General features: G+C 60.2%; 6 protein-coding genes across 10 annotated transcripts in view; 5 read left to right on the top strand and 1 right to left on the bottom strand.

Annotated features, from left to right (window-relative positions):
* Positions 1–14,267, top strand: part of SIK3 (SIK family kinase 3) — a 74,244-nt gene extending 59,977 nt beyond the window's left edge. Inside the window, 10 exon segments of the mRNA XM_032709457.1 lie at positions 2,966–3,116; positions 3,889–4,014; positions 4,333–4,418; positions 5,084–5,193; positions 5,846–6,203; positions 6,492–7,348; positions 10,965–11,128; positions 11,869–12,001; positions 12,123–12,290; positions 12,602–14,267. Coding sequence (XP_032565348.1) covers positions 2,966–3,116; positions 3,889–4,014; positions 4,333–4,418; positions 5,084–5,193; positions 5,846–6,203; positions 6,492–7,348; positions 10,965–11,128; positions 11,869–12,001; positions 12,123–12,280 — 2,143 coding nt within the window. The 3' untranslated portion in view covers positions 12,281–12,290; positions 12,602–14,267.
* Positions 14,268–15,306: 1,039 nt separating this feature from the next.
* On the top strand, positions 15,307–17,081 carry APOA1 (apolipoprotein A1). The gene is made up of 4 exons (XM_032709455.1): positions 15,307–15,513; positions 15,696–15,751; positions 16,006–16,159; positions 16,235–17,081. The coding sequence occupies exons 2-4, from the start codon at positions 15,709–15,711 to the stop codon at positions 16,830–16,832; spliced, it is 795 nt and encodes a 264-aa protein (XP_032565346.1). The 5' UTR covers positions 15,307–15,513; positions 15,696–15,708; the 3' UTR covers positions 16,833–17,081.
* A 397-nt stretch (positions 17,082–17,478) lies between these two features.
* Positions 17,479–18,262, bottom strand: APOC3 (apolipoprotein C3). Its single transcript, XM_032709456.1, has 4 exons — positions 18,189–18,262; positions 18,018–18,077; positions 17,770–17,896; positions 17,479–17,666 (listed from the first exon to the last, which is right to left on the bottom strand). Exons 2-4 carry the CDS (start codon positions 18,073–18,075, stop codon positions 17,570–17,572), a joined length of 282 nt encoding a protein of 93 aa, XP_032565347.1. The 5' UTR covers positions 18,076–18,077; positions 18,189–18,262; the 3' UTR covers positions 17,479–17,569.
* Positions 18,263–19,309: 1,047 nt separating this feature from the next.
* APOA4 (apolipoprotein A4) lies at positions 19,310–20,996 on the top strand. The gene is made up of 4 exons (XM_032709448.1): positions 19,310–19,439; positions 19,556–19,622; positions 19,744–19,870; positions 19,963–20,996. Exons 2-4 carry the CDS (start codon positions 19,574–19,576, stop codon positions 20,888–20,890), a joined length of 1,104 nt encoding a protein of 367 aa, XP_032565339.1. The 5' UTR covers positions 19,310–19,439; positions 19,556–19,573; the 3' UTR covers positions 20,891–20,996.
* Positions 20,997–21,457: 461 nt separating this feature from the next.
* APOA5 (apolipoprotein A5) lies at positions 21,458–23,684 on the top strand. Of its 5 annotated transcripts, XM_032709454.1 has the most exons (5): positions 22,000–22,116; positions 22,315–22,389; positions 22,464–22,572; positions 22,746–22,935; positions 23,140–23,684. In XM_032709454.1, the coding sequence occupies exons 2-5, from the start codon at positions 22,341–22,343 to the stop codon at positions 23,659–23,661; spliced, it is 870 nt and encodes a 289-aa protein (XP_032565345.1). In that variant the 5' UTR covers positions 22,000–22,116; positions 22,315–22,340; the 3' UTR covers positions 23,662–23,684. The 5 variants fall into 5 exon arrangements, with proteins under 5 accessions (XP_032565344.1, XP_032565345.1, XP_032565341.1 ...); XM_032709453.1 differs by lacking the exon at positions 22,000–22,116 and adding an exon at positions 21,458–21,668 and having other exon boundaries at positions 22,746–23,684; XM_032709450.1 differs by having other exon boundaries at positions 22,746–23,684.
* A 98-nt stretch (positions 23,685–23,782) lies between these two features.
* ZPR1 (ZPR1 zinc finger) lies at positions 23,783–27,589 on the top strand. Its single transcript, XM_032709447.1, has 14 exons — positions 23,783–23,944; positions 24,370–24,531; positions 24,782–24,872; positions 24,967–25,037; positions 25,256–25,342; positions 25,420–25,542; positions 25,648–25,701; positions 25,795–25,861; positions 26,086–26,156; positions 26,450–26,539; positions 26,647–26,757; positions 26,852–26,938; positions 27,027–27,092; positions 27,210–27,589. Exons 1-14 carry the CDS (start codon positions 23,816–23,818, stop codon positions 27,342–27,344), a joined length of 1,344 nt encoding a protein of 447 aa, XP_032565338.1. The 5' UTR covers positions 23,783–23,815; the 3' UTR covers positions 27,345–27,589.
* Positions 27,590–27,686: the final 97 nt, after the last annotated feature.

Raw genomic sequence — 27,686 nt, 5'->3', positions numbered from 1 at the left:
CTTTTCCCTGTTGTAATGTTAGTGTCAAAGTAGCAAATTTGCTACAGAATGTTTTTGGAGGCAGATACAAGCAAAAGATTACACCAAGTCATCCACACCAGGGCTTAAAACCCTCACTGTTCTGCACCAGAGTTGTGTGTTGTGACTGCAAAGTCTCTTTGCAAAGCTCCTCAAGAGTCATTTTGTTTCTAATCTGAACCCTTGGTGGGAATGATGTGGGGAAAGGAAGCTGGGGTGGTAAGAGAAAAACAATCAGTGTCTGGGAAAGGGGGAACCGTGGGATTGGATCTAAACACACTCAGAATGTGTGGGAGGGACACTCCTGATGGAGAGGTGTTAATGTGGCTGTGTCCTTGTCACAGCAGCAAACCGGAGATGCTAATGCTCCAGAGGGAGCTTAAGAACCTCTTAATAAAAAAAACCCTCTTATAAAAATGCTTAAAAGTGCTCTGAACCCTCTGTGCCGGGAGCAAACCAGCTGCACACTGGAGTGTGCTGCCTGTTGGGAAAGCAGTGGCTGCCAGGCCAGGCTGGTGCTGGTGTCCAGCCCCTCAGGCAGCTCACACTGGCAGGCTTGACAAAGCCCTTTTTATTGTAGCCAGAGACCTGCTGAGCTGAGCACTGATGTAATCAGCAGGGACAGGTGAACTCTGAGCAGACTGAGGCAGTGCTAGTGCCACGCTGGAGCTCCTGAAAACCAAGATAAGCACCTCTCTGCCCTGAAGTTACTCCCTCAGAGGTGCCTGGGGGATGGGAAGAGCAGGAGGGGAAAGATTTCTAGGGCCACAGCTTGATAGGAAGAGGAGAGCAGCTTGCAAAACAACCAGAATGTGCTGCGTCCTGCTTTCAGGATTGCTGCAAATCCTCAAGGTAAGCCAGGTCCCTCACACAGGGAAAGGAGTGGAATTTTTACAAGACTTAAAACACATTTACCCCGTAAATAACGTTGGTGTCACCTCTGCCACTTGGATCCGGAGTCCTGAGGCTGTTGCATCATGAGCAGGGTGGTATCTGCACTTTCCACCCTGGGTGTCATAACATGCTGTGAGCCTGGCTCATGTTTTTCCTGTGAAATCACAGAAATTTTGTCTGACCGTGGCCTAAACAGAGTGTCCCACATTGAGTCCAAGACATAACCTGGCACAGGAATTACCAGTCTTGTGTCATCATGTAAATAAACCCCGTTGTTGAATGGCAGATGGGTTTTATTTTAGCCCTTAACCTATTTTAAGCCATCTTATATCTTCTTGTGTAGCCCCTGATTTTGGTCACATTGAAGTATCTGGAAGCCAAATTGAAGTACAGCAACTGTACTGGGCAGTGCAGCTGTTCTGCCTTGGCCACACAGCTTTCAGAACCTCATCACCTTGATTTTATCTGTAGCTTCTGCTTTCCATCAATGCAACAGGAGAACAAATGGATCAGGATAATGGATGGGATGGCATCAAAAGGCAGGAGCACAGCTCTGTCCTTGGAAGAAGGTTGTGTGTGATCTACAGAAACTGCAGTACATCCTGCTAAGGCAGAGACAGTGACAAAACTGAAGCCAGTGTGCTGGAAGGGGTCCAGCATTGATCACTCTCTGATAAAGGGAGCCTGGATCAGGCCTTGGATGGGCACTGGAGTTAAGGACCAGTCCAGGTGCAGCCAGGTGGGCTCTTGCTGGGTTTGGTGTCAAAGGTGCTGTAAAGACCATGTCTCCACAACCTTCTCACAGGCAAAGGCTGCTGCTGGAGCCTGTGCATTAGGTGTTACTTGCTGGGTTCTGTAGGCAGCATTTACAGAATCTTTACAGAAGAAATTCTTTACTTATGGAAGAAATTCTTCCCCATGAGGGTGGGGAGGCCCTGGCACAGGTTGCCCAGAGAAGCTGTGGCTGCCCCATCCCTGGAAGTGTCCAAGGCCAGGTTGGACAGGGTTTGGAGCAACCTGGGATAGTGGGAGGTGTTCCTGCCCATGGCAGGGGGGTGGGACTGGATGAGCTCTAAGGTCCCTCCCAACCCAAACCATTCTGTGATTCTGATTTGCACAGAAACCAGGTTCTCTAGACAGCCTTTGCCCAGAAGCCATGAGGGCAGGCAGAGAAACCCTGTCTGTTTGTTGTGAGGCACATTGTGATGTGTGTATGCAAAGTTATCTTTGCCTGTGATAACATTGTGGCACCTAATAATATTGTGATAATACAGGTGGCACCTAATGGCAGGGCAGAGGAGCTCAGTGGTAATGGGGAACCCCAACCTCGGGAGAAAACAACTCCTGAAAAAAATCTGGCTCCCTCTGATGGTGAAGAAACCTCATTGAGAAGGGAAATTGCTCGTGGTGCCTTGGGCACAGTTGCCTCGGTACTGGCTGTCTCTGCCTTTGAGATGTGCCCAATGCAGGGCATCCAGGTGACAGGGAGGCTCTGGGTGTTAAGTGAGGAGGATTTCCCCCAAGTGCAGAGTTCCCTTCCCACCCCCTTTTTAATTCAGGGGATCCCTAAGCATGGTTGCCAGCCTCCCTTCCTCTTCGGAGCTGCAGAACACATCAGGCTTCTCTCTCTCCATGTGCCATTCCTGTTTTCCACAGACATCAGGTGTAGTCAGGGGACCTGGAAGACTCAGAAAGTGGCTACTGAGCTGATGAATTTTAGCTTTTTAGGATGCTGAGTGATTTCTATAAACCTTTTCCATCTGAGAGATAGATCCATCTGTCTGGATGGACAGTGAGTTGCTGTCCATCTGGAATCTCATTTGTGGCTGAGTTGTCTCCAACATAAAGCACATTTACCTGCCCAGGCACCAAGGATACTCAGTGATCCTGCTTCCTCCTCAGGGTGATGGTGGCACTTCATTTCTCCTTCTAAACCACAGTTTATTCTGTGTGAGTGGGCAGGTAGAACTTTGCACAGCTGGTGGAAGTGAAATGGCTCTGTACTGGAGTTTGTTTTTTGGCTGGTGCCACTAACCCCCTTCCCCATGTTCAGCTCTATTTACAAGGACTCCAACACCCTGCACCTCCCCACCGAGCGCTTCTCCCCGGTGCGGCGCTTCTCGGACGGTGCTGCCAGCATCCAGGCTTTCAAAGCCCACCTGGAGAAGATGGGCAACAACAGCAGCATCAAACAGCTCCAGCAGGTGAGAGAGGGGCGGGGGTCTCAAAAGAGCCACTGCAAGGGCTTTTTATTGCCTCGGCCTTGCTGCTTCGGGAAGGAAAAGGCGGAATCTTTATGTTAAAGGCTGAGGGGACACAGTGGGGACTTCCCACCCGAGGGGCTGTTCCCTCTCTGTGTGACTGCAGCAACCCCTGAGTGTCCTCTGAGCATACAGGCAGTTCATTTGCAGCTGGGGAGCTGGGCAGCTTCCACCCCCCTCTTTTTGGGGAGGAAATGTCTTGCTGTGCCCACTCATGTGTGTCCTGCCTGCTCTTGCAGGGCCCACCAGGACTGCAGCTGCCCTCTCTCGCATTCTCTGTGGCAGCAGTTTTGGGGCTGTTCCAGGGTGTCCCAGGAAAGGACAGCTCCTGCCACTGCAGTTTGGAGTGTGTTGTGTGATACTCCCTGCACAGCCAGGCACATCTTGCCAATGGCTGGAGCAGGATTTGGCCCCAGGACAGGCCTTTCCCCTTGCAGCACGGTAGAAATGAGATTCTCTCCTCACCTTGAAGTGTCGTTACCAGAGCTTGGTGCCTGCATTAAGGGAACACAACGGTGCCAGCTCGGTGTCACGTGCACCCAGTGCTTTTCTGTTGTCTTGCCACGTTATTGCACACCTGATTCTGTCAAATTAAATGGATTAGGCTTTCTTTGCCAGCTTTTTTTCAGAGGGGTGGGATGCAGAGCGTGCCTTTTTGCACAGCAGTGAGTGTGCACGAGAAGGTCATTTCCAGAACGTGCTGGGTTCCTTGCAGGAGTGTGAGCAGCTCCAGAAGATGTACGGTGGGCACATGGACGAGAGGACGCTGGAGAAGACGCAGCAGCAGCACATGTTGTACCAGCAGGAGCAGCACCATCAGATTCTTCATCAGCAGATTCAGGTACTGGAGCCTGAGCCAGAGCTGCTGAAGGCTGAGCTGTGTTTTCCTGCTTTGCTGCAGACACAACTCGTGAGCAGGTCCCGGGGGGATTGAGGAAGGGCAGTTTTTGCTGGGCTTGCTGTAGCAAGACCAAGCCTGAAGGATTTCAGCAGAGATGTTTGCACAGCTGCTGTGGTAGCTGTGGTAGCCAGGGCTGCAGTGAGGGACTGAAATTCAGTGCATCTGGTTACATCCTGCTTCACCCAGCAATGTTTCTAAATTTACTAACTGAAACATTGACTGCAAACACTTTTTGTTTTCTTGTGGTGCCTGGTTCAGGACTGTATCCGACCTCCACAGCCATCTCCACCCTTGCAAGCTCCATGTGAAAACCAGCCAGCTCTGCTCACTCACCAGCTTCAGAGGTAAAGAAATTACTTTAGAAACACTCTGGGGAGTGGGTTTTACTCTTACTCAGACCTGGGGATGAGCTGACACACACAGGAGAGGCCAGGCTGAGTTGGAGGTATATGAAATGAGACTGGTACAGCCAGTTCCCAGGTGAATGTGCCTGATCCTTTGAGCTGGATTCTGTCAGAAGGATTTTAGAAGCAGAGAAGCACAGACCTGCTTTGAGCAGGGGACTGACAGTTCTGCCTTTTGAGTGGCTTGAAGATGCCACTTCAGTAGCTGGGCTCTCTCATGCCTCCTGCATGTCTCACAGCTCTCCAGGCCCTCAGTCACTGTCTTTGCCCTCAGCACCCTGACCTGTAGGTGAGGCAGGCTGAGTTACAGGAAAGGAGAGCAGCATGTGTCACTGCACACAGTGAGTCAGAAGCTGAGCCTATGGTGTCCTTGTCCCCAGGTTTCTGTTGTAGTCACCAGGTCATGCTCACTCCCTGTGTGATTTGGACAAGGCAGGTGGCTCTCGAAAGAGAAGACAGGCTGCACAGAGCTTGGGATCCCCAACAAGGGCTTTGAGGTGTTTATTTAGAACGAGACGTGCAGCATTTGGTGTCGGCTCTCACAGTTGAGAAGGAATCTTAACAAGGAGCAGGCATGATGAGAAGGTGCTTGTTTCCCTGCATAGGTTACGGATCCAGCCATCCAGCCCGCCCCCGAACCACCCCAACAACCACCTCTTCAGGCAACCCAACAGCAGCCCACCCCCCGTGAGCAGCAGTGTGCTCCAGCCCCATGGTAAGCAGTCCTGGGAGCTGGGTGGGCCCCCTGGCAGGGCTCTGTGGTCCCTCAAATCTCAGGGAAGCAGTGTGGGGGTGCCAGGGCCTGAGTCCCCCACGGCCCAGGCGCTGCACAGTTTGCTGATGATGTAAAAGATTCTCCATCTGGCAGCAAGGGCTGGTGTTATCGAGAGCTCGAGAGGAGCTGCCAGCTGGAATGTGCTGTTGGGTTTCTTGTCACAAGATCCTTACTTATCACTCCTGGGGGTGGGGAGGAAGGGCTGATATTCTTGGGTTTATGCAAATCACTGTCAGCTCTGCTGAGTTTCTGTTTCTGTGCAAGGGGCTCTTGCTGTGACCTTTGCACGCTGGCACAGCATGACAGCACTCGGGAGCCTCCCTCCTCACCCCCACAGACACGTACTGGGCTCCCAGCATGGCCCAGAATCATAGAGTGAATCATAGTTTTGTAGCCTGGTTTGGGTTGGAAGGGACCTTAAAGATCATCTCATTCCACCTCCCTGCCATGGGCAGGACCACCTTCCATTAGACCGGGTTGCTCAGAGCTCCATCCAGCCTGGCCTTGAACACTTCCAGGGATGAAGGGCAGATCTCTCTCCCAAGCCTCACCATGGGCTGACAGGAGTGCTGAGGGTCTTTGTTCCTTGTAGGTGCTGCCTCCCAGTCCCAGTTCCAAGGGATGCCATCCCACAACACAATCTTCCCGCAGTCCGGTAACTGTTCCCCCCCTCCAGCCATGGGGCTGACGTGCCTGGGCCTGCAGCAGCAGTCGCAGCCTCAGCAGGTCACAATCCAAGTGCAGGAGCCCGGTGACATGGTGGGCAGCAGCCTCCTGCCCGGAGCCCCCGTGGGCGGGCAGGGCCTGGCGTCCCACGCGCGGGGAATGTCCCTGAGCCCCAGCGCCAGCCAGATCCAGATGCAGCACCGCGCCAACCTGATGGCCTCCCTCAGCTACGGCCACCGGCAGCTGTCCAAGCAGCTCAGCGCCGACAGCGCCGAGTCGCACAGGTAAGGCCTCCCTCCCTCCCTGCTCCCGGCCCGGGGAGCGGGGTGGGGAACAGGGAGGGGGTGTCTCGGGATAAGGTGCAGTGTCCTCGCCAGCCCGGGCCGTGCTGTGCTGGTTTTGGGGGGCTCGCTCCCTCCCTGCCCTTGGGAAGGAGTTCCTGAGCCAGGCCAGGGCTCTGCAGGGCTGCTCTGCCACGTGCCTGAGGAAGCCCCTCGGGCTGCAGGGTGGGCAGCCTGGCGTGCTGAGCCACTGCAGTGCAGTCACTCGTCCTTTTCCTTGAACGTGAACAGGTATCCCCCCGCCAACTACGACCAGGTGCACTTACACCCCCACCTGTTCCCGGAGCAGCCCCGCGTTTCCCCCAGCAACTACAGCCCGTCGGGAGGAGTCGGGTTCCCTGCAGCTCAGCAAGCTCTGAAGGTCCCGCAGCTTGACCAGTATCCCAGTTTCCCTCAAAACGCACATCAGCAGCAGCAGCACTACACGGCATCGGCACTACAGCAGGCACTGTTGTCCCCAACACCTCCCGACTACAGCCGACACCAGCAGGTACCGCACATCCTCCAGGGACTGCTTTCCCCCCGGCACTCGCTCACGGGGCACACGGACATGCGGCTGCCCCAGGCAGAATTTGCACAGCTCATCAAACGGCGGCAGCAGCAGCAGCAGCAGCAAGAATTCCAAGAGTTGTTCAGGCATATGAGTCAAGGGGATGCTGGGAATATGGGCACCAGCGTGGGACAGAACCTCTCGGAGCGCCAGTCGTTGTCTTTGCCTTATCAGAGTGCTGACACGTACCACCCCCAGAACAGCCCCCAGCATCTCTTAAAAATCAGGGCGCAAGAATGTATCCAGCAGGTCCCTGCGTCCGTGCCACCGCAGGGATACGGACACCAGCCAGCCCTGTTCCACTCGGAGAGCATGGAGGAGGACTGCGCCTGCGAGGGAAACAGGGACAGCTTTCCTGACAGTAAGAGTTCAAACACATTGACCAAAGGTTGCCACGAGACCCCTCTGCTTGTAAACGCAGGAGGGCACGGGGACCCCGAATCTTTGCTAGGAACTGCTAATCCCGCGCAGGAGCTGGGAACGCACCAGTACAGGCATCAGCCCGCACCCGGATTCAGGAATAAGGTGCCCAGCAGAGGTAAGGCTTCCTGCTGCCCGTGCAGGCCAGTGCCCACCCGTGCCAGCTGTGTGCCGCTCACCTCCCTGCCCAGGACACCGCCCCACCCGGCACGGCAAGGGTTTCCTGACATGTTTTGCACAGCACGGAATTACTGACATTCTTTTTGGCTTTTGTGGCCTTAAGTAAATGGCAGGCACAGCCTCTGTAATAAACAGGGTTGAGTAAGGAGGGAACCCAACCGGCTGCTTCCCTTAGGAATTTGACCTACTTCTGCAGGCAGGTAAAGCCCAGGCCCCAGTGTGCCACCATCTTTTCAGGGATGCCGTGTGCTGGCTATGGATTTATTCTTGCTGGTGATGTTCCCCATTCCTTGTAAACACAGGATAAGAAGAGTTCAGCTGCTAGCACACCCCGAACTGTAGCAGTGTATCCATGTATTCCTGCTCTTAAGCACAGACCCTCGAGTCCAGGCACTGCTAAAGCTGCCCCAAACCCACACAGTAACAGTGCTGGTCAGTGTCCTGTGGCTCAGGTGGCCTTGCAGCCTCTCTGGCACTTGGGAAGCAGCAGCGAGACTCTGTCCCTGCTTGAACTGGAAAGGGTGAATTCTGGAGAAAATGAGTTTCAACTTGCCATTAGTTTCTGAAGACCTTTCCTGCTCCTTGGAAGCAGCTGCGCCTTTGCTCCTCAGTGGCTCTGCTGGCAGCACTGTGCTGTCAGAGAATTCCTGCCTGAGCTGTAATTCCAGGCTCCTCTGCAGGAAAAACACCCTCCGAGCCCCTCGCTAAGAGGGCTTTCAGGAGAGGCTGAGCAGGCAGATCAGTATTCCCTGCAGGACTGGGGGTGCTGGGCTGGAGCCACCAGCTTGCCCTTGGCACCGAGGGCCCTATTGCGGAGGAGCCGCGTCCAGGGCACAGGAGGCCCAGCTTTGTTTGGGGACACAGCACGGGTTTGTTGGGAAAGTACCGGGCTGGAACAGGCTGGCTCAGAGGTCTGAGTGGGGCTGCCAAGCCCTGACCCCCCAGAGCGTGGGCGGGGGGCAGGGACAAGGCAGGGCTGTTCTGAAATCCTCCTAAATTCTGAATTACCGATGTGTTTGCTCTCAGAGCTCCATTTCCCTGCTGTGCTTGGAGCATGAGTTGAGGGAATTGCCCCAGGTTCAGTGGAGGTGGGAAGCTCTGGAGGGGCTTTTGGTACCAAATCATGAGTTGCATCTTGCCACCATAGCCCATTAGATGGACGATGAGGTTTGGTGAAGTCAGAAGCCAAATCTCTACACCCACACTGCTGGTTACACAAGGAACAGGACTTTAGACTACAAGGCCTTGTAAATGAGTAAAGGCAAGTAAATGTTTACAAATATGCTTGTGTAAGCCCTTCTGACAGGGCTGTTTGGAAGGATCACATAGTAAACTATGTCTTGGGATGCAACTGCTTGTACCACTTTCCTCAAGGCCTCCATAACCCATTTGGACTCAGGCCTGCACCACTTCGGGTCCAGGCAGAGTTGCCTCAGAGCTGTCCAGGGACCCTTACCTGCACCAAATGCTACATCCCTGGGTTTTCTCACTATTGACCTACACCAAATCCTGCATCTCTGAGTTTTCCCACTACTGACCTGCACCAAATCTGATGTCCCTGGGTTTTCTCACTATTTTTCCTAGAATGTGTTACGGGGCTGCAGCTTTTCTTGAACGGGGAGTACCTTCTCTCCCTGCCCCAGCTCTCCAAATGTGTTTTCCCTAGAGCAGGGTGTAGCTTCTCAGTGGCTCGGGAGCATCTGTGCTTCCCTGGGAGCGTGTTGCTGCTGATCACAAAGCCCTGGATGTCCGGGGAGCATCTGCCAGAGATGGCAGCCAGGGACCGTGAGAGTCGACCAGATCCGCTTGGGATGTGACTAAACTGCCTGTGAACAGCCCTGCTCCAGTTTTGCTCCAGCCTGGCCATCCCAGGCTGGGAGTTCTGCCCATGGGAAACCTGCCTTGCCCCGGCACTGAGGAGCCGAGCTGGCGGTGGCCCTGCCCGCCGTGCCAGTGTCACATGCCACGCTGACACAAAGGAGCCATTCCCTGTGGATGTGGGGATGAAAGGCTCTCCTCTGCAGGGCTGGGGCAAGGAAGGGAGCCTGAATTCGGGGCGTCTGCCCCTTGGCCTGAGCCGCATCCCCAGAGGTGCAGTGCTGGCACCGGGAAGCGCGTGGCTGTTCTTTGGGTCCCAGCTATTCCGGGCTTGGGGGACTCGTCACCCCCAGTACCGGGGCTGTTTGTGGAGCTGGAGCAGGAGCAGCAGGGCTGCTGGCCCCAGCCACTGCTCCCCCAGTTGGAGCAGCGTCCTGAGCAGTGTGTGGGTGGCACTGCTCCGCCAACATCTGTTACCTCATGTTTTCCTTCTCGCTTTTCCGGGAAAGCTGACTGTTAACCGCACGTAACCCCATGGTTGTGCAAAGGAAGGGGGAGGCCAGCTGCATCTCTGACTGGCCTGGGACAGGGCTCCAGCAGGAATGCCATTTCCCTGATAGAGGAAGGGCATGGGGAGCAGTGTGCTAGCTGTGCTATCCATGCTCACTTGCCTGGGAGCTGCATGGAGAGCACATGGGATGGGGTCTCATTTGGATCCTGCTGAATTTATGGACAGATTTGAGACTGTCCTGTACAGGGTCAGGAGCTGGACTTCAGTGATTTATGTGGATCCCTTCCAACTGTGATTCTATGAGATCTCTTTGGGGAGCAGTTTAGTGGCACCTCACAGTTGCAGTGCCAGCCGGGTGGTGTGGTGTCCCAGCACGGTGTCCCAGCACAGCAGGAGATCACTTCCCACTGGCCAAAGCCCTGGGAAAGCCGATAGCTCTGGCTGAGGGATCTACCTGCAGCTGTGTCACCTCGGGGCAGCTCCCCAGCGCTCGCAGCCACATCCCATGTTTGTGCTCCGTGGGGTCCGCGCTGAGCGAGCTGTTTGTGTGCTCAGCCCCGATGACAGGCTCCTCCATGGCTCAGGACTTTATCCAAAACATCTTGTACTTGATGACGAGAGGCTTTGCCTGATAGGAATGTGGCCTTTGCCCTCAGTCACAAGAGCTTGCAGTGCGGATGGACTTTGCCAGGCAGAACACCCGTGCGCTCCCGCAGCCAGATTGTGGGAGGGCAGGGAGAAGTCATCTGATAAAAGTGAACATCCTGGCCAGCTCTTCCAGCAGGATTATGTTGCTTACAATTGCCAAGGGGCCCTGCTAGAACATCCCGTGTTGGAGGCTCCCCCAGCTCTTGTGTAATGATGTGCACAGGATGGGGGTCGAGCTCAGGCTTGAGGGGAAGGCGGCAGTGGGAAAGGGTCTGGTTCCTGTGCTCCTGCCCCTGCCCCTGTCCCTCCAATTTTAGGCTGCTTTTGTAGACCTGATCCCAGTGCTAGGATTGGGATCTTAATGCTGGAGGGAGAAGCCTGCCAGAGTGCAGTCAGGGGCACTGGTGCTGCACCATTCCCACCACAGCAGCCGGGGGTCCCGTCTCTGCTCTACCAGCAGGGAGCACTTGTCCATGGCATCATATCTCAGCCCCCTGGTTCTGCAGTGGCACACATGGCTGGGAGGTGCAGACCCTTGTACTAACCTGTTGTTTTCCTGTCTTGTCTGATTTTCAAGAGTCCATCGTAGGGAACTGCATGGACAGGAGCTCCCCCGGCCAAGCCATGCAGCTGCCTGACCACAACGGGCTGGGCTACCCCGTGCGCCCCACGTCCAGCGAGCACCCGCGGCCCAGGACCCTGCAGAGACATCACACCATCCAGAACAGTGATGATGCCTACGTAGGTGCCTTGGCCTCCAAGGCCCTTCCAGTGAAACAGCCCAGGCTGGCTCTGGCCTGGCTCTGGTCACACGGGGCTCTGCAGACACACCGAGCCCAGCCCTGAGTCTGGCTGTGAAGGAGCTGGTCATGGCAGCCCAGACCTCACTGCTCCACTCCCTGGGAGGTTTGGGGTGCTGGGAACTTTGTCCTGCCCAAATTTGATGTGTGCTTTGCTACAGCTCCCTCATGCTGTAGATGAGAATGGCAGCTTCCCCGGTTCAGTGATAGGATGAGGAGTAATGGCCATAAACTAAAACACAAGAAGTTCCACCTCAACATGAGGAGAAACTTTCCAGGGAGGGTGGCAGAACACTGGAACAGCTGCCCAGGGAGGGCATGGAGTCTCCCTCTCCAGAGACATTCAGACCCCACCTGGACATGTTCCTGTGTCACGTGCTCTAGACGACTGTGCCTTGGCAGGGGGTTTGTATAGATGATCTCCAGAGGTCCCTTCCAACCCCAGCTATTCTGTGATTCTGTTAGTTCAGAGGGATTTGGACTGTTCAGTCCATTCTCCTGTTGAGGGGACACTGGCTGCACCCAAGCTGTGCCTGATGCACAGTTCTTGTCCTTCTGAACCCTCACTGAAGTTTTGCAGAAGCTCCCCGGTCGGCTTGTCTGAGAACTGGGGTGCAGGTGGGAGGAATTGGGGCGCCTCTCCCCAGTTCCCCCTTGACGTGTGTCCTGTGTTCTCCCCAGGTGCAGTTAGATAACTTGCCTGGAATGAGTTTAATGGCAGGAAAAGCACTAAGCTCTGCTCGGATGTCGGACGCCGTGCTCAGCCAGTCGTCGCTGATGGCCAGTCAGCAGCTGCGTGACAGGGACAGCGAGGGTGAGGCCCTGGGCAAGCTGCAGACGTGGCACGGGGGGCATGGGGGGTTCCTCGGGGTCTGGGTGGGGAGCTGAGAGGACCAGCTCGTGGTCTGCGTTGCAAAGCCACCTCTTCTTTGCAGAATGTGGGGAGAGTTTGGAAGGTCAAGAGCACCCCAACCTGGGCGATGGCAGCCAGCACCTAAACACCTCCTGTTACCCCTCCACGTGTATCACGGACGTCCTGCTGAGCTACAAGCACCCGGAGGTGCCCTTTGGGATGGAGCAGGCGGGGGTGTAACCAGGAGGGAGTGAGTATCCATGTGTCCTCCTCTCTCCCACACACTTCTCAGGCTGCCTTTATGGCCTCACTTCCATGGGTCTCCTTCCCTGTTCATTGCTCCAGTGCTGGGGATGGGACCATCAGCTCTGAGCTCCTGCGCTGGGGCTGTTCGCTGTCCACCCTTTGCCCAGGGCAAACACCCCTCCTTCCAGGCCTGTGCTGTTTCCAAAGCCCCTCTCCTGGGACAGGGTTGGGAATGGAGTGGGAGTGCTGGAGGGCTGTGGGAGCAGAACTGCCATTCTGGTGTCTCCTGACATCTCTGTTTCTCCTCTCTTGCAGGGTTTGTGTACAGGTTTGAAACGAAAAGGTCCATTTTAAACCAACAGTATCTAGCAGCATTGCGCCAAATTGCCGTAGTATTTCTGACTAACTGGAATACCATGGCCCCTTTCCTCATCCTCACCTCATCCAGTGTGTTCCTTTGGGTTCTTTAATTTCTGCCACACTTGCCTGTAACTCCAGCTACCACCGAACAACCAGAGACCTGAGCCTGATGCGGCAGCGGAGGATCGGCGCAGCCTCGGCACTGGGGCTGCCTTGGGGGCTGTCACTGCCGGGGCTGAGCCTCCCTGAGGAGTCCAAGGGGACTGGAGCCACTCCTGGATGGAGCCTGTGCTGTCCTTCCCCTCTGTCCCGCTGCACTGGGGGGAGCTGAGCCTGGGGCCCTCCCCATCCCACCTGGGGCTCCGGCCGGCGCGAGGAGCTCCCACCCTGGTGCAATGCGCTTCTTGTCTCATCTCTGTCTGCTCTGTTCCCTCTTGTGTGCCGGGGTGCTGACAGGATCACCCCTTCCCTGCCCTTCCTCCCCCTCTTCTTTCCAAATCCGCCACGACTTGGGGTTTTTTCTTTTCCTGGCTAATGTAGGGCAGACGAATTTTTCTTTGTTTCCTTTGCTTCTCCTCCTGATCACGTAGGAATTGGGTTTTTTTTGGTAAATGTTGTTTTATTATTATTGTTATTAATAAAAGGCAAAAGGAATTTCTGTTTGAGAGAAATTTTTAACTAGATTCTGTTCTATATGAATTGTGACTTGCACCTTTTGTTCAAAGTATTTTATTTCTTTTAACGACATTGTACTTGTGACTGGTTTTCTCTCGTGCCAGTGGCGACAGTGGTAATTCTCCTTATACAGTTGGGACGTGCAGAGGTCTCTTCTTTGTCCCTTTTCCATCCTTTCCTTGGTGGATAGAGCGGGAATCCCCCCCACCGGGGCTCTGGAGCACGTGGTGTCACCCTTGCCTTTGGGACTTGACAAGCTCCAGCTCAGTTCCTTCTCATTGACACTTTTCTGGAATATTTTGTAAAACTAAAGGAAAAATCAGCCCAGCCCTCCTGACTTTGCACAGAAGGAAGCGTGAAACCAGCACAGCAGAGGTGACTTTGCTATCCTTACCCGTGCCTCTTCCCAGCCTCCCCTTCTCCGGGAAAACAACGCTACCGGCTCTGCAATCCCGAAAATCAGAGAGGAGGGAAGCTCCTCACCCGGCACCCGCGGGCTCGGGGAGGGGGCGCGGGGAGCCCGGCGGGGAGGGTGGGAAACACTGAAAGCCTTTTTGCTCTGTCCCCTCGGTTTGTTTTCCTTTTGTTTACATGACACTGTATCCTGGGAGAGTCGCCGGGCCCCCCCAGCAGCCCTGCAGGGCCGCGCCCACCGTGCCATCCGCAGTATCACACTTTTTTTATCATGGCTTTGTATTGTAGTAATCAATACGCGCAGTATATGTTGAATGTATATTAATATACTTTGCTATTATTTCTGTTTTTTGGAAATGTCAGAAGTATTTTTTTTTTTTCCTTCCTCATTTATGTTGGACTAAAAACAAAACAAACGGACGAAAAAAAAAGTTTCAGTAAATCTTCAGTCCATTTTTTTGTGGGTCACTTGCAACTAGTCAATTAGTTGGACAGTGGGATCATAACAAATAAAACCATGATTATGATCTTCCCTGGGCTCTTGTTTGCCTTGTTGCTCAACGCCAAAGCTCAAGGGGCGGCAGCGCGGCCGCGCTTGAAGGTGCCGTGTCCCCAGTCCATCCCTGGGGCTGTCACCTCCCCTGGGCTCCAGCTAGTTGGGTTTCCCAAAGCCCCCATGGCACTCACAGCCCCCCTGCAGCACCAGAGCTCAGCAGAGCCCAACTCATCCTGCGAAGGACGTGGGTGTGGGGAAATGCCTGCGGATTAAACCCTGCTATGGGGCAATTCCTTCCCCAGCCAGGCTTTCCCAGGAATGGGTAGAATCTGGGAGGAGCAGGGAGCTGTGCCTCCAGCACCCTGCAGCATCGCAGGGGGATGGTGATACCTGTGTGATGCCCATGAGGTGCCCAGTGAGCAGCTCCAGGGCTTGAGGCTTCTGGGAGCTGTTGCCACTCCAAAACAGGGAGCATCACTCCTCTGTAGCAGCTCCCTATGGCATTCCCAGCCCTGCTGGCCACACACTCCCCACAGCCCTGTCAGGGGATGTCCCCCCTCTCTCCCTGTCCCCTCTCTCCCTGTCCCCATTGCCAGGTGCTTCTCCCAGGCTCAGTTCCTGTGGGTCCCTGGGCTGGTGGCAGTGGGATGAGGGAGCACCTGGGGCCGAGGGGGGGTTTGGGGTGGCCGTGCTGGGGTGTTGATGTCAGGCTGGTGCTGGCCCTGAGCTCAGCCTTTGCTTTGCTGCCCAGGTTTCCAAGGCAGGCTGGTGAGAGTGGGCAGCAGGGCACAGCTCCCGGGACCTCTGCGCTGGGGACACAGCAGGAAAAGGGGTGACATGAGCAGTGCGGGTCTCACCGGCCCCGAGGAAGGACGGGGCACAGACCCCCAGTCCAGGCAAGGGGTCTGGGTACGGCAGGACAAATCCCTGCGGGAATAAACCTTGTCCCTGGGCCTCCGGCCAATCCCTGGGGGCTGCGAGAGGCCCCGGCAAGGCCACAGCGGCCAGCAGGAATCTGGGTCACCGGGAGCGTAAACAGGCTCCTTGGCCGGCGAGGCGCGTCCCGCCGGGAGCTCCTGTTTGCTCGCCGTCCCTGCCAAGCCGGCGCTCCTCGGCGCTGGGCTGCGCGATCCTTGAACCCTGCGCGCCACATCGCCCGCCGGGAGCGAGTTCTTGGGCCGCCGCGCTGGCTTATCTCCGCGGAACTGCCCCTCCGGCATAAATAGCGGCGGCGGAGCCTCGGCCGCTCAGACGGGACGAGCAGCAGCGGCAGAGATTGCTGGTAAGAGCCTGGGCTGCTCCAGAGGACCCGCGGTGCCCAGGGACAGAATCCTCTGCTCGTGGGACACCGCGGTTCCCACCCTCGGGCTTCGCCCGCGGCACCGGCGGGGATCCCTCGAGCCGGGCTGGGGGCTCGGCTCCCGTTGGGGCTGGATTTGCCCAACTCCCTTGCTCTGCCCCCAGGTTCAGCGCGAAGATGAGAGCCGTGGTGTTGACCCTCGCCCTGCTCTGCCTGACGGGTAGGTCCGGACGGGGCTGGGGCGGCGAGGGCTGCGAATCCCCGCGGGATGGAGCGGGACGGGGCGGCCGAGCCCGATGCGGGCGCTGCTGGAAGCCTCCGCCTTCCGAAGCGCTTTGCAAATCAGGCTGCAGCCAAGAGGCTCCCCGGTCCCCTCCCGAGCCGGGCAGGACCCCGGCAGGGCTGGAGCCGTCCCCGCCGCGGTCCCGCCGGCACCGGGCAGTGTGTCCTGAGCACACCCCGCTCTCTCCGTAGGCACCCAGGCCCGCTCCTTCTGGCAGCACGATGAGCCCCAGGCGCCCCTGGATCGCCTCAGGGACATGCTGGATGTGTACCTGGAGACAGTGAAGGCCAGTGGCAAGGAAGCCATCTCCCAGTTTGAGGCCTCTGCCGTGGGCAAACAGCTGGAGTAAGTGGGGGCCGTGTGGCAGGGGCTGGAGGGGGATCCCTGGGTGCCGTGTGTGACCTCCCTCTGCTCCCACAGCCTGAAGCTGGGTGAGAACCTGGACACCCTGGGTGCAGCCACCGCCAAGCTCCGTGAGGACCTTGCCCCCTACTACAAGGAGGTGCGGGAGATGTGGCTGAAGGACACCGAGAACCTGCGCCAGGAGCTGACCAAGGACCTGGAGGAGGTGAAGGAGAAGATCCGGCCCTTCCTGGACCAGTTCTCTGCCAAGTGGACGGAAGATCTGGAGCAGTACCGCCAGCGCCTGGCCCCCCTCGCCCAGGAGCTGAAGGAGCTCAGCAAGCAGAAGGTGGAGCTGCTGCAGCAGAAGCTGACCCCCGTGGCTGAGGAGGCGCGGGACCGGCTGCGCGGGCACGTCGAGGAGCTGCGCAAGAACGTGGCACCCTTCAGCGACGAGCTGAGGCAGAAGCTGAGCCAGAAGCTGGAGGAGATCCGGGAGAAGGGCATCCCCCAGGCTGCCGAGTACCAGGCCAAGGTGGTGGAGCACCTCAGCAACCTGCGTGAGAAGGTGACGCCCCTGGTGCAGGACTTCAAGGAGCGCCTCACCCCCTACACCGAGACCCTCAAGGCCCGTTTCATCTCCTTCCTGGACGAACTCCAGAAGAGCGTGGCCTGAGCTGCCAGCCAGTGCGGCCAGGGACTGACCCCAGCCCCGCAGCCGCCTCGGGGTGCTCCCTGCCCTGCCCCGGGTGCTTCCCCTCGGGGGGCTCTGGGGACGAGCTGCCAGAGCCCTGGGCCAGCCCAGCCCTAGGGTGTCCTCCCCAGAGACCCTCTCCTCTCCTCCCTACCCCCTCCCCTCCCCTCCTTGGCGTCGCTCTCAGCTTTGCCTCCCTTTTGTCAAATAAACATGACTTAAGTTATTGGAGCTCGCTCAGTCTTTGCAGTGGATGCTGGAGGGCACAGCCTGAACTGGGGCTGGGGGTGAGGGATGCTCTGGGCTGGGGGTACTGGAGAACCCAAGAGGGAATGGGGGGACAGGGACCTGGTGTTGGGGTGCCCTGGGCTCACCCTGTACTGAGCCCAGCTCTGCCCAGGGTGCAGCCAGGATTGGACTCACACAAAGGGCTCTGCAGGGCACTGGGACTGGGTTTGCAGGACCTGGAGCCCCCTGGACTGTGGAAGTAGAACCCAGCTCCCGCCACCCAGGGCACCGTGACATGGCCATGTGTAGCCCCGGTGCTGGTGCCTGTCCCAGCCCTCCCTCTCTCCACAGCTCACACTCCTCCTCCCCATCCCCACAGCGATGCCACCACAGCCATTTCCTTCAGCCCCACTTTATTGAGAGAACCATGACAGCGGGTGGGAGCCAGGGGGACCCCAGCCCAGTGGGACCCCAGCCAATCCCTGGTGGGGCTACATGGCCGGTGTCTTCTTCCAGAGCTCTGCCAGCTGCTCCTTGAGCCAGACCAGCCGCTGCTTCACCAGCTCCGTGTTGTCCGTCAGCCACTGCCTGTGAGGGGAGGGAGGGCAGGGGGTCAGTGCGGGGCCCGGACGGGCTCCCCACTGGGATTGGGGGACAGGGACAGGTCCTGGGCTGGGGCAGTCGGGGGCACCTGGCCTGCTGTGCTGCCTCTGACTCCCGCACCCTGCTGAAGGCGTCCTTGGCCATGGCCGAGGCTTTCTGGGCGAGCTCCTGCACCTTCTGCACCAGCGCCTTCGGCTCCTCGGGCGAGTCGGCCCCTGCGAGCAGGAATCAGTTGGGAGTGGGGGGACGGGGCCCCGGGGCTGTGCCCCCCCGGAGTGTGCCCCAGCACCCTGAGCCCCGACACCCTCCTCCCGCACAGCCCTCGCTGTCCCTTACTTGCTCCCACTGCCAGGACGGCCGTGCAGGCGAGCAGGAGCAGCAGCGACGCCCTCATGGCTGGGGAGAGAGCAGAGCACATGGTGGGGGTGGCAGGGGGGGCCACAGGGGCCCCGACCCCGACCCCGTCCCCTTCCCAGCACGACCCTCGCCAGGGGTGTCCCCACTCACCTGTGCCGGGCTCTGCGACGCGGGGGCAGCCCCGGGCTCCCCCTTTATACCCTCCCCACGGCCGCCCTTGAGGGGGTTTGTGCAAAGGTCAGGGCGGGGGGCTGGCCGGGAGCGGGGCACGGGGGAGGCTGCAGGGGGGCTGCATCCGGCCAGGAGTTGGGAAATCCCGCGGGGATGGAGCCTGCCGGGGCTCCGCGTGTGTCCGTGTGTGTGCACACACCTGTGCACACGTGTGTCTGTGCACATGTGTGTCTGTGCACATGTGTGTCTGTGCACACGCGTGTGCGCAGCCAGCCCAGTGCCCGCTGCAGGGCACAGCGCGGTCACTGCAGCCCTGGGGACACGCCTGGGGCCCTGGGCACACACGGCACAAGGGTGACATCCAGCGGCTCCGGCCCCGGGCACGACGCCCTCGGGCACCGCGAGAGCCCTTTGGACCTTGTCCCTGTCAGTGCCCGGCCGGTCCCTGCCCCTGCCCGCGGTGACACATCCCGGCTGCTCTGCAGCCCGAGCAGGGGCCCGGGGTGGGGGTGGGCTGAGCAGGGGGTGCAGGGCTGCACCCCAGGGGTGTGCCAAGGGCCCAGTGCCCACGGCCAGCGACACGCACGCCCTTCCCCCCCCCATTCCCAGGCACACCAGCACTCCGTGGCTGCAGTTCTTGAGGGGTCCTGACCTGTTCCTCTGGCAGGGCTTCCTCCAGGAGCCTGGGCTGGGAAGGAGCAGTGCCATCGTGCACATACACAGCCTTGTGAACCCTCAGCTCCATCACAGCATCACCCTGAGCCCGTGTCCTGCCCTGCTGCCAATCCTAGGCACAGCACAGCTGGTGGCAGGGCTGGGGGGGTCCTGTGCCCTGTCCCACCACCACACATCCCAGGTACCACCCCACATGCTGCACGGCTGGCACCAGCACAGCCACCACTGCATCCCACGGAGCAGTGAACTGTCCCCTCTGCCCAGGGTCCCCATCCTCAGGAGGGGCTCAGCTCCCATGTGTCCCGTGTACCCCCAACCCCTCTCTGCCCTGGCACCTCACTGGGAGCTGGTGGGTTCACTGGGGCCACGGGTGATGTCAGGGCTGCGGGTGATGTCAGGGCTGCGCACACATCAGGTGCTTCCACGTCTCAACTTTGCTAAAGTCCAAGCCCGGGGCTGTGTCACAGCCTGCGTGGAAGCCACGGGGGTGCTCAGGCTGCATAAATAGCGCGGGGAGCTGCCGGCTCGGCAGGTACCACAGCTGTGGCAGCACAGGTGAGCAGCTGCAAGGGCTGGGGAGAGCCAGTGCCTCCGTGGCCTGTGGTGGGGCAGGGGGCTGGGGGGCTGCCGGCCTCTGGGGCTCCCTTCACCTCCTCTCTGTGCTCCCGCAGGAGTCCCCAGTGCTCAGGATGGCACCCAAGGTGGCCGCCCTTGTCCTGGTGCTCCTCGCAATCTCAGGTGAGGTGACGTGTGGGTCCCTGGTGCTCGCAGGGGGGTCCTGCCCCAGGGCAGCAGTGGGGACCTGCTGTCCCCGGGGGAGTGGGATTGTCCTGGTGCTGATCCCGCCATCCCCTTGCAGGGGCACGGGCTGACGTGAACCCTGATGAGGTGGCCAGTGTGATCTGGAAGTACTTCACAGAGCTGGGCAGCAATGCCAAGGAGACGGTGGACCAGCTGCAGCAGACCGAGCTCACCAAGCAGATCAAGTGAGCTGAGCCATGGGCTGAGGCTCGGGGGGGCTCGGGGGGTTCAGGGGGTGCTGAGGGCACACGGGCACTGACCTGTCCCTTCTCCCCAGCACCCTCCTGAAGACCAACCTGCAGAGTGTCAGCGCCTATGCCGAGGACCTGCAGGAGAAGCTGGTGCCCTTTGCCACCGAGCTGCAGGCACGGCTGGCGCAGGACTCGCAGCGGCTGAAGGAGCAGATCCGGCGGGAGCTGGCGGAGCTGCAGGCCAAGCTGGCGCCCTACGCCGACGAGGTGCACCAGCAGATCGGCACCAACATCCGCCAGCTGCAGGCCAAGATGAGCCCCTACGCCGAGGAGCTGCGCTCCCAGGTGGACCGCGGGGCCGGGGAGCTGCAGCGGGTGCTGGAGCCCTACGCGACCGAGCTGCGGGACCGGCTGCAGGACAACGCCCAGAGCATCCAGGCCTCCCTCAGCCCCTACGCCGACCGGCTGCAGGAGCAGATTGATGGTGGCGTGGAGAGCCTGAAGGAGCGGCTGGTGCCCATGGCCGATGAGCTGAAGGCGCAGGTGGCGCAGAGCGTGGCGGAGCTGCGGCGCGGGCTCAGCCCCTACGCCCAGGAGGTGCAGGACGGGCTCAACCGGCAGCTGGAGAGCCTGACGGCGCAGATGGAGCGGGCGGCCGAGGAGCTGCGCGCCCGCCTGGCCACCAGCTCCGAGGAGCTGCGTGCCCAGCTGAGCCCGCTGGCACGGGAGCTGCGGGAGGCGGCGAGCGGCGACGCCGAGAGCCTGAGGCAGCGCCTGGCCCCCCTGGCCCAGCAGCTGGACCAGCGCGTGGGGCAGACGCTGGAGGCCTTCCGGCAGCAGGCGGCTCCCTTCGGAGAGGCCTTCGGGAAGCAGCTGGTGCAGCAGCTGGAGGAGATGCGCGGGAAGCTGGAGTCGGGTACCGCTGGAGTGGAGGATCACCTGCAGCTGCTGGAGAAGGAGGTGCGGGAGAAGGTGTCCGCCTTCCTCAGCACCATCCCTCCCCCTGAGAATTGAGTCCCCCCTCCCGGTGCCACGGGGAGGTGACACGGGCTGGCCAGCCATCCCCACATTCCAAGCATTCCCAGCCTCTGCCCGCAGCAGAAATAAACCTTGTGATGCACATGTTGGTCCGTGTCCTTCCTTCCCCACAGTACCCTGCTGTCCTGCCCCAGGACGGGCAACCTGGGCAACCTGGTCCAGCTGCTCTGAGGGGGGAACATCACCCTGAATGTTCTGGGGAACCTGGGAGAGGGCACAAAGTTGGGGGCAGGTGGGTGAGGGCCTCAGTGCTGGCTGGAGGTGGTGGCAGCCAGGTGAGCCCAAGGGCCAGCATGGGACCAGGGCCCCGACATCACCTCACTGGGGTGCCACAGCAGCCCGGGGGCTCCAGAGGGGCAGAGCCCCGGGGTGCAGCTGTGCATCCCCACTGTGCCGCGGAGGACGGGATTCTGCGGGCCGTGCCTCAGGGAGAGGAAAAGGGAACTGACTGAGCGATGGCCACAGCGAGCCCCTCGAGCCGTTCTGCTGGCGGGAGTACAGGGTGAGACGGGAAGGGAAGGGATGGGATGAGACTGGAGAACGGCCAGCGCTGCCTGGAGCGACCTCACGCGTTGGCACAGGCGAGGGAGCCGCGCGGACTTCGGTGCCGGAACAGCGCCGGCGACTGCTCGGCGTTTCACCCCGGGAGCGCCGGACTTCGCCCCCCACCCAGGTTGCCCGTTTGTATTCCCGGGGGAAAAAAGCCGAGCACGGCGGGCTGGGCATCCGGCGGGAGCGGGCAGCCCCAGGAAAGGTGTGCTCTGTGCTCCCTGTCTGGGCTGCTGACACCGCTCGTGCCACCCTTCCCTGGCACAGCCGGCGCCGGGCTCACCCTCCCGCACCCATCCCGGGGGTCCCGGCTCCCTTTCCAGCCCCTCGGCCTCCGCGACAGGAGGTGCAGCCGGCGGCCCCATCCCCACCGCCCCGGCGGTTCCATCCAGCATTCCCTCTGGGATGTGAAGGTCGGCTTCGGGGCAGGGTCAGCGAGCGCGGGGGGCAGCGGGCGGTCAGGTGACCGTCCCCCAGGTCACCTCCCAGGAACGTGCACGGACCTCCACGTTGTGTTTACACGGAGTGAGGTCCAAAAAGCCTTCCTGTGCCGCAGGGCCTTATCGCCCGCTCCTCTGCTCCCCCCGGACCTATATAAGGGGAACCGCGGGCCGGCTCCCGGCGGGAGGGACACGGGAGGCACCAAGAGCCAGGTGAGGGACGGGGGCACCTTGTGCCTGGTTTGGCTTTGTGCGGCCGGAGGAGCTGGGTGTGAGTTCAAAGGTGCACAACAGCGGGGTTACAGGGGACCCCAGGTGTTATGGGAGACCCCAGGTGTTACGGGGTGTGAAGCAGAGCCACTACTACCCTGTGAGCACTTGGCAGAGCAGCCTCTCCCATCTCTCCCACAGCCCAGCAGAGCCCAGCCCAGCAGACCATGCTGCTGAAGGCTGTGCTCCTCCTCTCCCTCCTGGCTGCCTTCCCAGGTGGGTGTGGGCACAGGGGCGCGGGGGGGGGCAGCACCATGGACACCCCATTCATGCCACCCTCCCACCCACAGTGTCACCGGCCCAGGCGGGGCAGGGCAGCTTCTGGGAATACCTGAGCCAGCTGACGGGGGACAAGGACAGCCTGGAGCGCAGTCATGGCAAGCTGGGCAAGGACATCACGTGAGTACAGTGCCCCGGGGTCCCCCAGCACACCTGGGGCCCTGCTTCTCTCCCCCTGGGGGCACAGAAGCTCACGGGAGGGCCCTTGTGGGTGTTGGTGTTTATTAGGGGGCAGTGTGGGCACAGAGGGGTGCTGTGGTCAGTCAGGGGTGCTTGGTGACTGTCTCCTGCAGGAACCTGAAGGAAAGTATTCAGGATGGAGTCAGCTACATGGGAGACTTCCTGGGGAAACTGTCACCCCTCCCCAGGGGCCCCCAGCCCCAGCTGTCCCAGGACTCGGACAGCCTGCGGAAGGTCATCCGGAGGGAGCTGGAGAGCCTGCGGGTGAAGCTGTCCCCGTACGTGGACGAGGTGCACCACCAGGTCGGGAAGCACCTGGACGACCTGCGGCACCAGCTGCAGCCGTTCACGGAGGAGCTGCTGGACGAGGTGTCCCTGCGGGCGCGGGACCTCCGGCGGCATCTGCTGCCGAGCCGGGAGGTGACGGCGCAGCTCCTGGAAGGTGCCGGCGAGCTCCAGCGCTTCATGGCCCACTACGCCGACAAGATCGCCTTCCACACGGACCAGGTGAAGGACATCTTGCACCCGTACGCCGACAGGCTGGTCACCGAGATCCACCGCAACGTGCAGGAGCTGCACCGCTCCGTGGCCCCGCACGCCCGCGCCACCCCGGAGCAGCTCAACCAGCACATCCAGGAGCTGTCGGCCAAGCTGACCCGCAACGCGCGGGACCTGCACCAGCAGATCCAGAAGAACCTGGAGCAGCTGAAGGCGAAGCTGAGCCTGTACCCCGAGAGCCTCGGGGAGCACCCGGCCCCCCCCGGCCGATACCGGGAGGCGTTGGCTCGGGAGGTGCAGCGGCGGGTGGAGGAGTTCCGGCGGGACACCTACGTCCAGATCCAGGCCTTCACGCGGGCGCTGGACCAGGAGACGGAGGAGATGCGGCTGAAGCTCAGCGCCCGCCCCGACCCGCCGGAGGAGCCGCGGGACGCGCCGCCGCCGCCCGTGGAGGACCTGCGGGCGCAGCTGGACGCGCTGTGGAGGGACCTGGCGCTCAGCCTGGGCGGGGAGGCGGGCGGGGAGCGGTGATGGGCGGGGGCGCGGGCCTGGGTCCGGGGATGAACCGCAATAAAGGCGCCGCCATCGTGGCCATGGGAGCACGTGTCACATGACCGCCCGGGGGCACGTGACCGCCCTGGGACACGTGACCGCCCCCGCCACGTGACGGCGGGCGGGCATCGCCATGTCAGCGCTGGGGGCGATGGAGCCGGGCCCGGGGTCGGGGGGGTCCCTGTTCCGGCCCCTCAGCGCCGACGACGGCGAGCAGCAGCCGGCGGAGATCGAGTCCCTCTGCATGAACTGCTTCCGCAACGTGAGGCAGCGGGGGGAGCCGGGGCTGGGCCCCCATGGGGGTCTGCGGGGGTCGGGGTGTGCAGGGCTGTGCAGGGGTCCGGGGTGTACCGGGATCTGCGGGGGGGGGCAGGACGGGGTGTGCAGGGGTCCGGGGTGTGCAGGGGTCTGCGGGGGTCGCGGTGGGAGCAGGACAGGGGTTGGCGGGTGGGGGACACAGGGGGCTGCAGGGATGTGGGTCTCGGTACAGGGGTCTGCAGGAGCAAGGGAGGATCCACTGGGGGCCGCAGCTGGGGCGGGGGGCACTGGTGGGATGTGGAGGGAGGTGGGCAGGGGCTGCTGGGGTGGGGAGAGGTTTGGGATCAGGGAGGTGCCCACACTGGGAGGGGCTGACAGGGATGTGGGGCCTGCGGAACGCTGCCCTGAGGGTTCGGGTTCCCACGACAGGGAGTGACGCGGCTCCTGCTCACCAGGATCCCCTTCTTCAAAGAGATCATCGTCAGCTCCTTCTCCTGCGACAGCTGCTCCTGGTCCAACACGGAGATCCAGTCAGCAGGCAGGATCCAGGAGCAGGGCGTGCGCTACACCCTGGCTGTCACCTCACGCCAGGTGAAGGGCACGGGGGGCTGCCCTGTGCACACCTTTGTCCCTCACGGGCTGGTCTGGCTCCAGCCACAAAGTGTTTATCTTCTGTGCTGTTTGGCAAATAGCTTTATTTGTTTGGCAGTAACTGTTCCAAGCACAAAATGTGCACGTTCCCAGCGGAGAGGGGGCTGGAGCCAATGCTGCTGCACAGCCCAGTGTGGGAGCCCCCGGATCTGCTGGGGATCCTAATGCTGCTCCCCAACTGTGTATACAGGACATGAACAGGGAGGTGGTGAAGACTGACTGTGCCATGGCTCGAATTCCAGAGCTGGACTTTGAGATCCCTGCCTTCTCCCAGAAGGGAGGTGGGTGATGTGCCCCCCAGCTCAGAGCAGTTTGGTGGGGGGGGACTGTGGTGTGTGAATGGTGCCATCACCTCTGTTTTCTTCCCCTCTCCAGTCCTCACCACCATCGAGGGGATCATTGACAGAGCTGTGGCAGGCCTGGAGCAGGACCAGCCCGTGCGCAGGGTGAGGTGCTGGGAAAGGGGGAGCTCCTCAGGGATGGCAAATCCTTGGGTTGATCATCCCCTGCCCACTGGTGTTGTGCAGGGGTGGTGGGGGAGAGCACTGGGGGCTCTTGTGCCAGGATCACCTTTGCCATCAGCTCTGGGCAGCCCCTGCAGCAGTTGGACTTGGTGACCTTGGGAGGTCTTTTCCAACCTAAATGACTCCGTGTCATCTTGCAGGCGACAGATGAAGAGGTGGCCAGGAAAATAGACGAGTTCATTGGAAAACTGAGGCAGCTGAAAGAAATGAATTCCCCCTTCACCTTTGTGAGTGCACACGGGAGGGAGGCCCTGTTTGGCACGGGGAGTGCAGGACGGCTCCCTCAGGCTCCCTTTTCCCGCAGATCATCGACGATCCCTCAGGGAACAGCTTTGTGGAGAACCCCCACGCGCCGCGGCGGGACGACGCCCTCGTGGTCACCCACTACAGGAGGACCCCCCAGCAGGCTGCTATGCTGGGACTGGAGGTGACTGGGGGCTGCTGGGCCATGTGCTCTCAGCTTGGGGAGCAGGGCTGATGAATCCCTTGTTCCCTGGGAGCCCCCAGATTGGGGAACCTGCTTCTCTTGCAGGGGGAGGAGGTGGATGCGAAGCCGCCTGACGCTGCAGAGGATCTGAGGGACGAGGTGGGTGATGTTGCAGTGCAGAGGTGACACCCAGGAGGGGTGTTCTGGGCTGACTAGGACGTCCTGACCCCTCTTTCCCTTGCCCTGCCCCAGGTCCTGCAGTTCAACACCAACTGCCCTGAGTGCAACGCCCCGGCCAACACGAACATGAAGGTGGTGCGTATCCTTTGAGGGGGGTGGGCGTGGGTGGGGGTCTGCAGGGAGGTGGGGTGGGGTGAGGGTCCCTGTGCTGACCCTGGGCTCTTCCTGCTGCACCTGGATGGATTCTCTAGTGGAGCCTGCCAGGGTGCAGAGCTGTCTCAGGGCCGCTCACAGCGAGCTCCTGCAGTACCTCGGGAAGGACTGAGGCTGCTGCCTTGGGTTTTCCTTGACTGTCTGCTCCAGAAATCCCACACTTCAAGGAAGTGATTATCATGGCCACAAACTGCGACTCCTGTGGGCACAGGACGAATGAGGTGAGCTGGAAAAGTGCTGACCTCTTTTTTTTTTTTTTTTTTTGGGGGGGGAGTGGGTGCCTTTGTCCCTGAGTTCTGCTTCCCAGTGTGGTGGTTTGGAGCCAGGCTGGGAGGGAGGCTGGATTTGGGGTGGTGTCAGGAGGTGCTTTATGCTGGATGTTGAGGCTCTGTCCCAGGTTTGGGGTTGACTTCAGGTACTGTACGAGGTTTCCAGTGGCCTCTGGGCTGCTCTTAAAGCATCGTGGTGTGATTTGAGTGTGAATTCCATGGAGCTGACTGCCAGCTGTTCCTAGGTGAAGTCTGGAGGAGCAATTGAACCACAAGGCACCAGGATTACCCTCCGGATTACAGACCCTTCTGACATGACAAGGGACATCCTGAAGGTACACTACCCTTGGATACCTGCCCTGTCCTCCTGTGGAGGCTGTGAGGAGTCCAGGGGGGCCCAGCCATCCCTCCATGGGGACTCACAGGATGTTCACTGTCACAGTCCGAGACATGCAGTGTGGAGATCCCAGAGCTGGAGTTTGAGCTGGGGATGGGAGCGCTGGGGGGGAAGTTCACCACGCTGGAGGGGCTCCTGAAGGACATCCGTGACCTGGTGAGTGAGCCTGGTGGGACTCAGCCCCCTCTGTGCCCCTGTTTGGGCTGGCCCTGGTTCTCCCTGCCTCACAGGTGCTCACCTGCCCTTCCAGGTGGAGAGGAACCCCTTCACTCTGGGGGACAGCTCCACGCCCAGCAGGACGGGGAAGCTGCAGGAGTTCATTGGGAAGCTGCAGGAGGTGAGTGTGTTCTGAATTCCCGTCCTCTGCCAGAAGTGCTGAAGGATTAGGAAGAGCCTTGATGGCTGGACCTGCTCTATTCCTGCAGATCATAGACGGGAAGAACAAGGCTCACTTCATCATGGATGACCCTGCAGGCAACAGCTACCTCCAGGTACAGCCCTGGGCCCCTGGCATGGGCTCTTCTGTATTCCTGTGGGGGTTCTTGGGGGCAGGGAGCCCCAGCCTTTGGAAAGAGGGCAGTACAGGAGGTTTTCCCCTCTCCCCACAGAACGTGTACGCCCCGGAGAAGGACCCGGAGCTGAGGGTGGAGCGCTACGAGCGCACGTTCGAGCAGAACGAGGACCTGGGGCTGAACGACATGAAGACGGAGGGCTACGAGCCTGAGGGCGCCTCGGGCCGGTAGCATGGGGCGCCGGACCCCTTCAGCCCCTTTCCCAGCCGCTCCAGGGACCAGGACTTGATCTGGGGCCAGGACTCTTCTCCCCTTCCTGGGAGTCAGGGGAGCTGCTCCAGGCTGAAGGCAGCGGGGCTGGGCCTCGGGGCCTCCCTGCGGGAGGTGTTATGTTGATGGGGGGGGGCGGGGGGCTGGAAATCGGGGCCGCGACCCCCAAATAAAGGTGTTTGGATACAGATACACGGACAAAATAAGGGAAGTGCCGCGTCCGCCGCTGCCCCGCGCGTGCTCCATTCACAACGCTGGGCGCGGCCTGGCCACGCCCACAGCTCCGATCGCGGCCTGGCCACG

The sequence above is a fragment of the Chiroxiphia lanceolata genome, chromosome 23 (assembly GCF_009829145.1).
Source record: "Chiroxiphia lanceolata isolate bChiLan1 chromosome 23, bChiLan1.pri, whole genome shotgun sequence".
Classification (NCBI taxonomy): domain Eukaryota; kingdom Metazoa; phylum Chordata; class Aves; order Passeriformes; family Pipridae; genus Chiroxiphia; species Chiroxiphia lanceolata.
The sequence above is the reverse complement of the archived record's forward strand: the minus strand, read 5'-3'. Positions and strand labels throughout refer to the sequence as shown.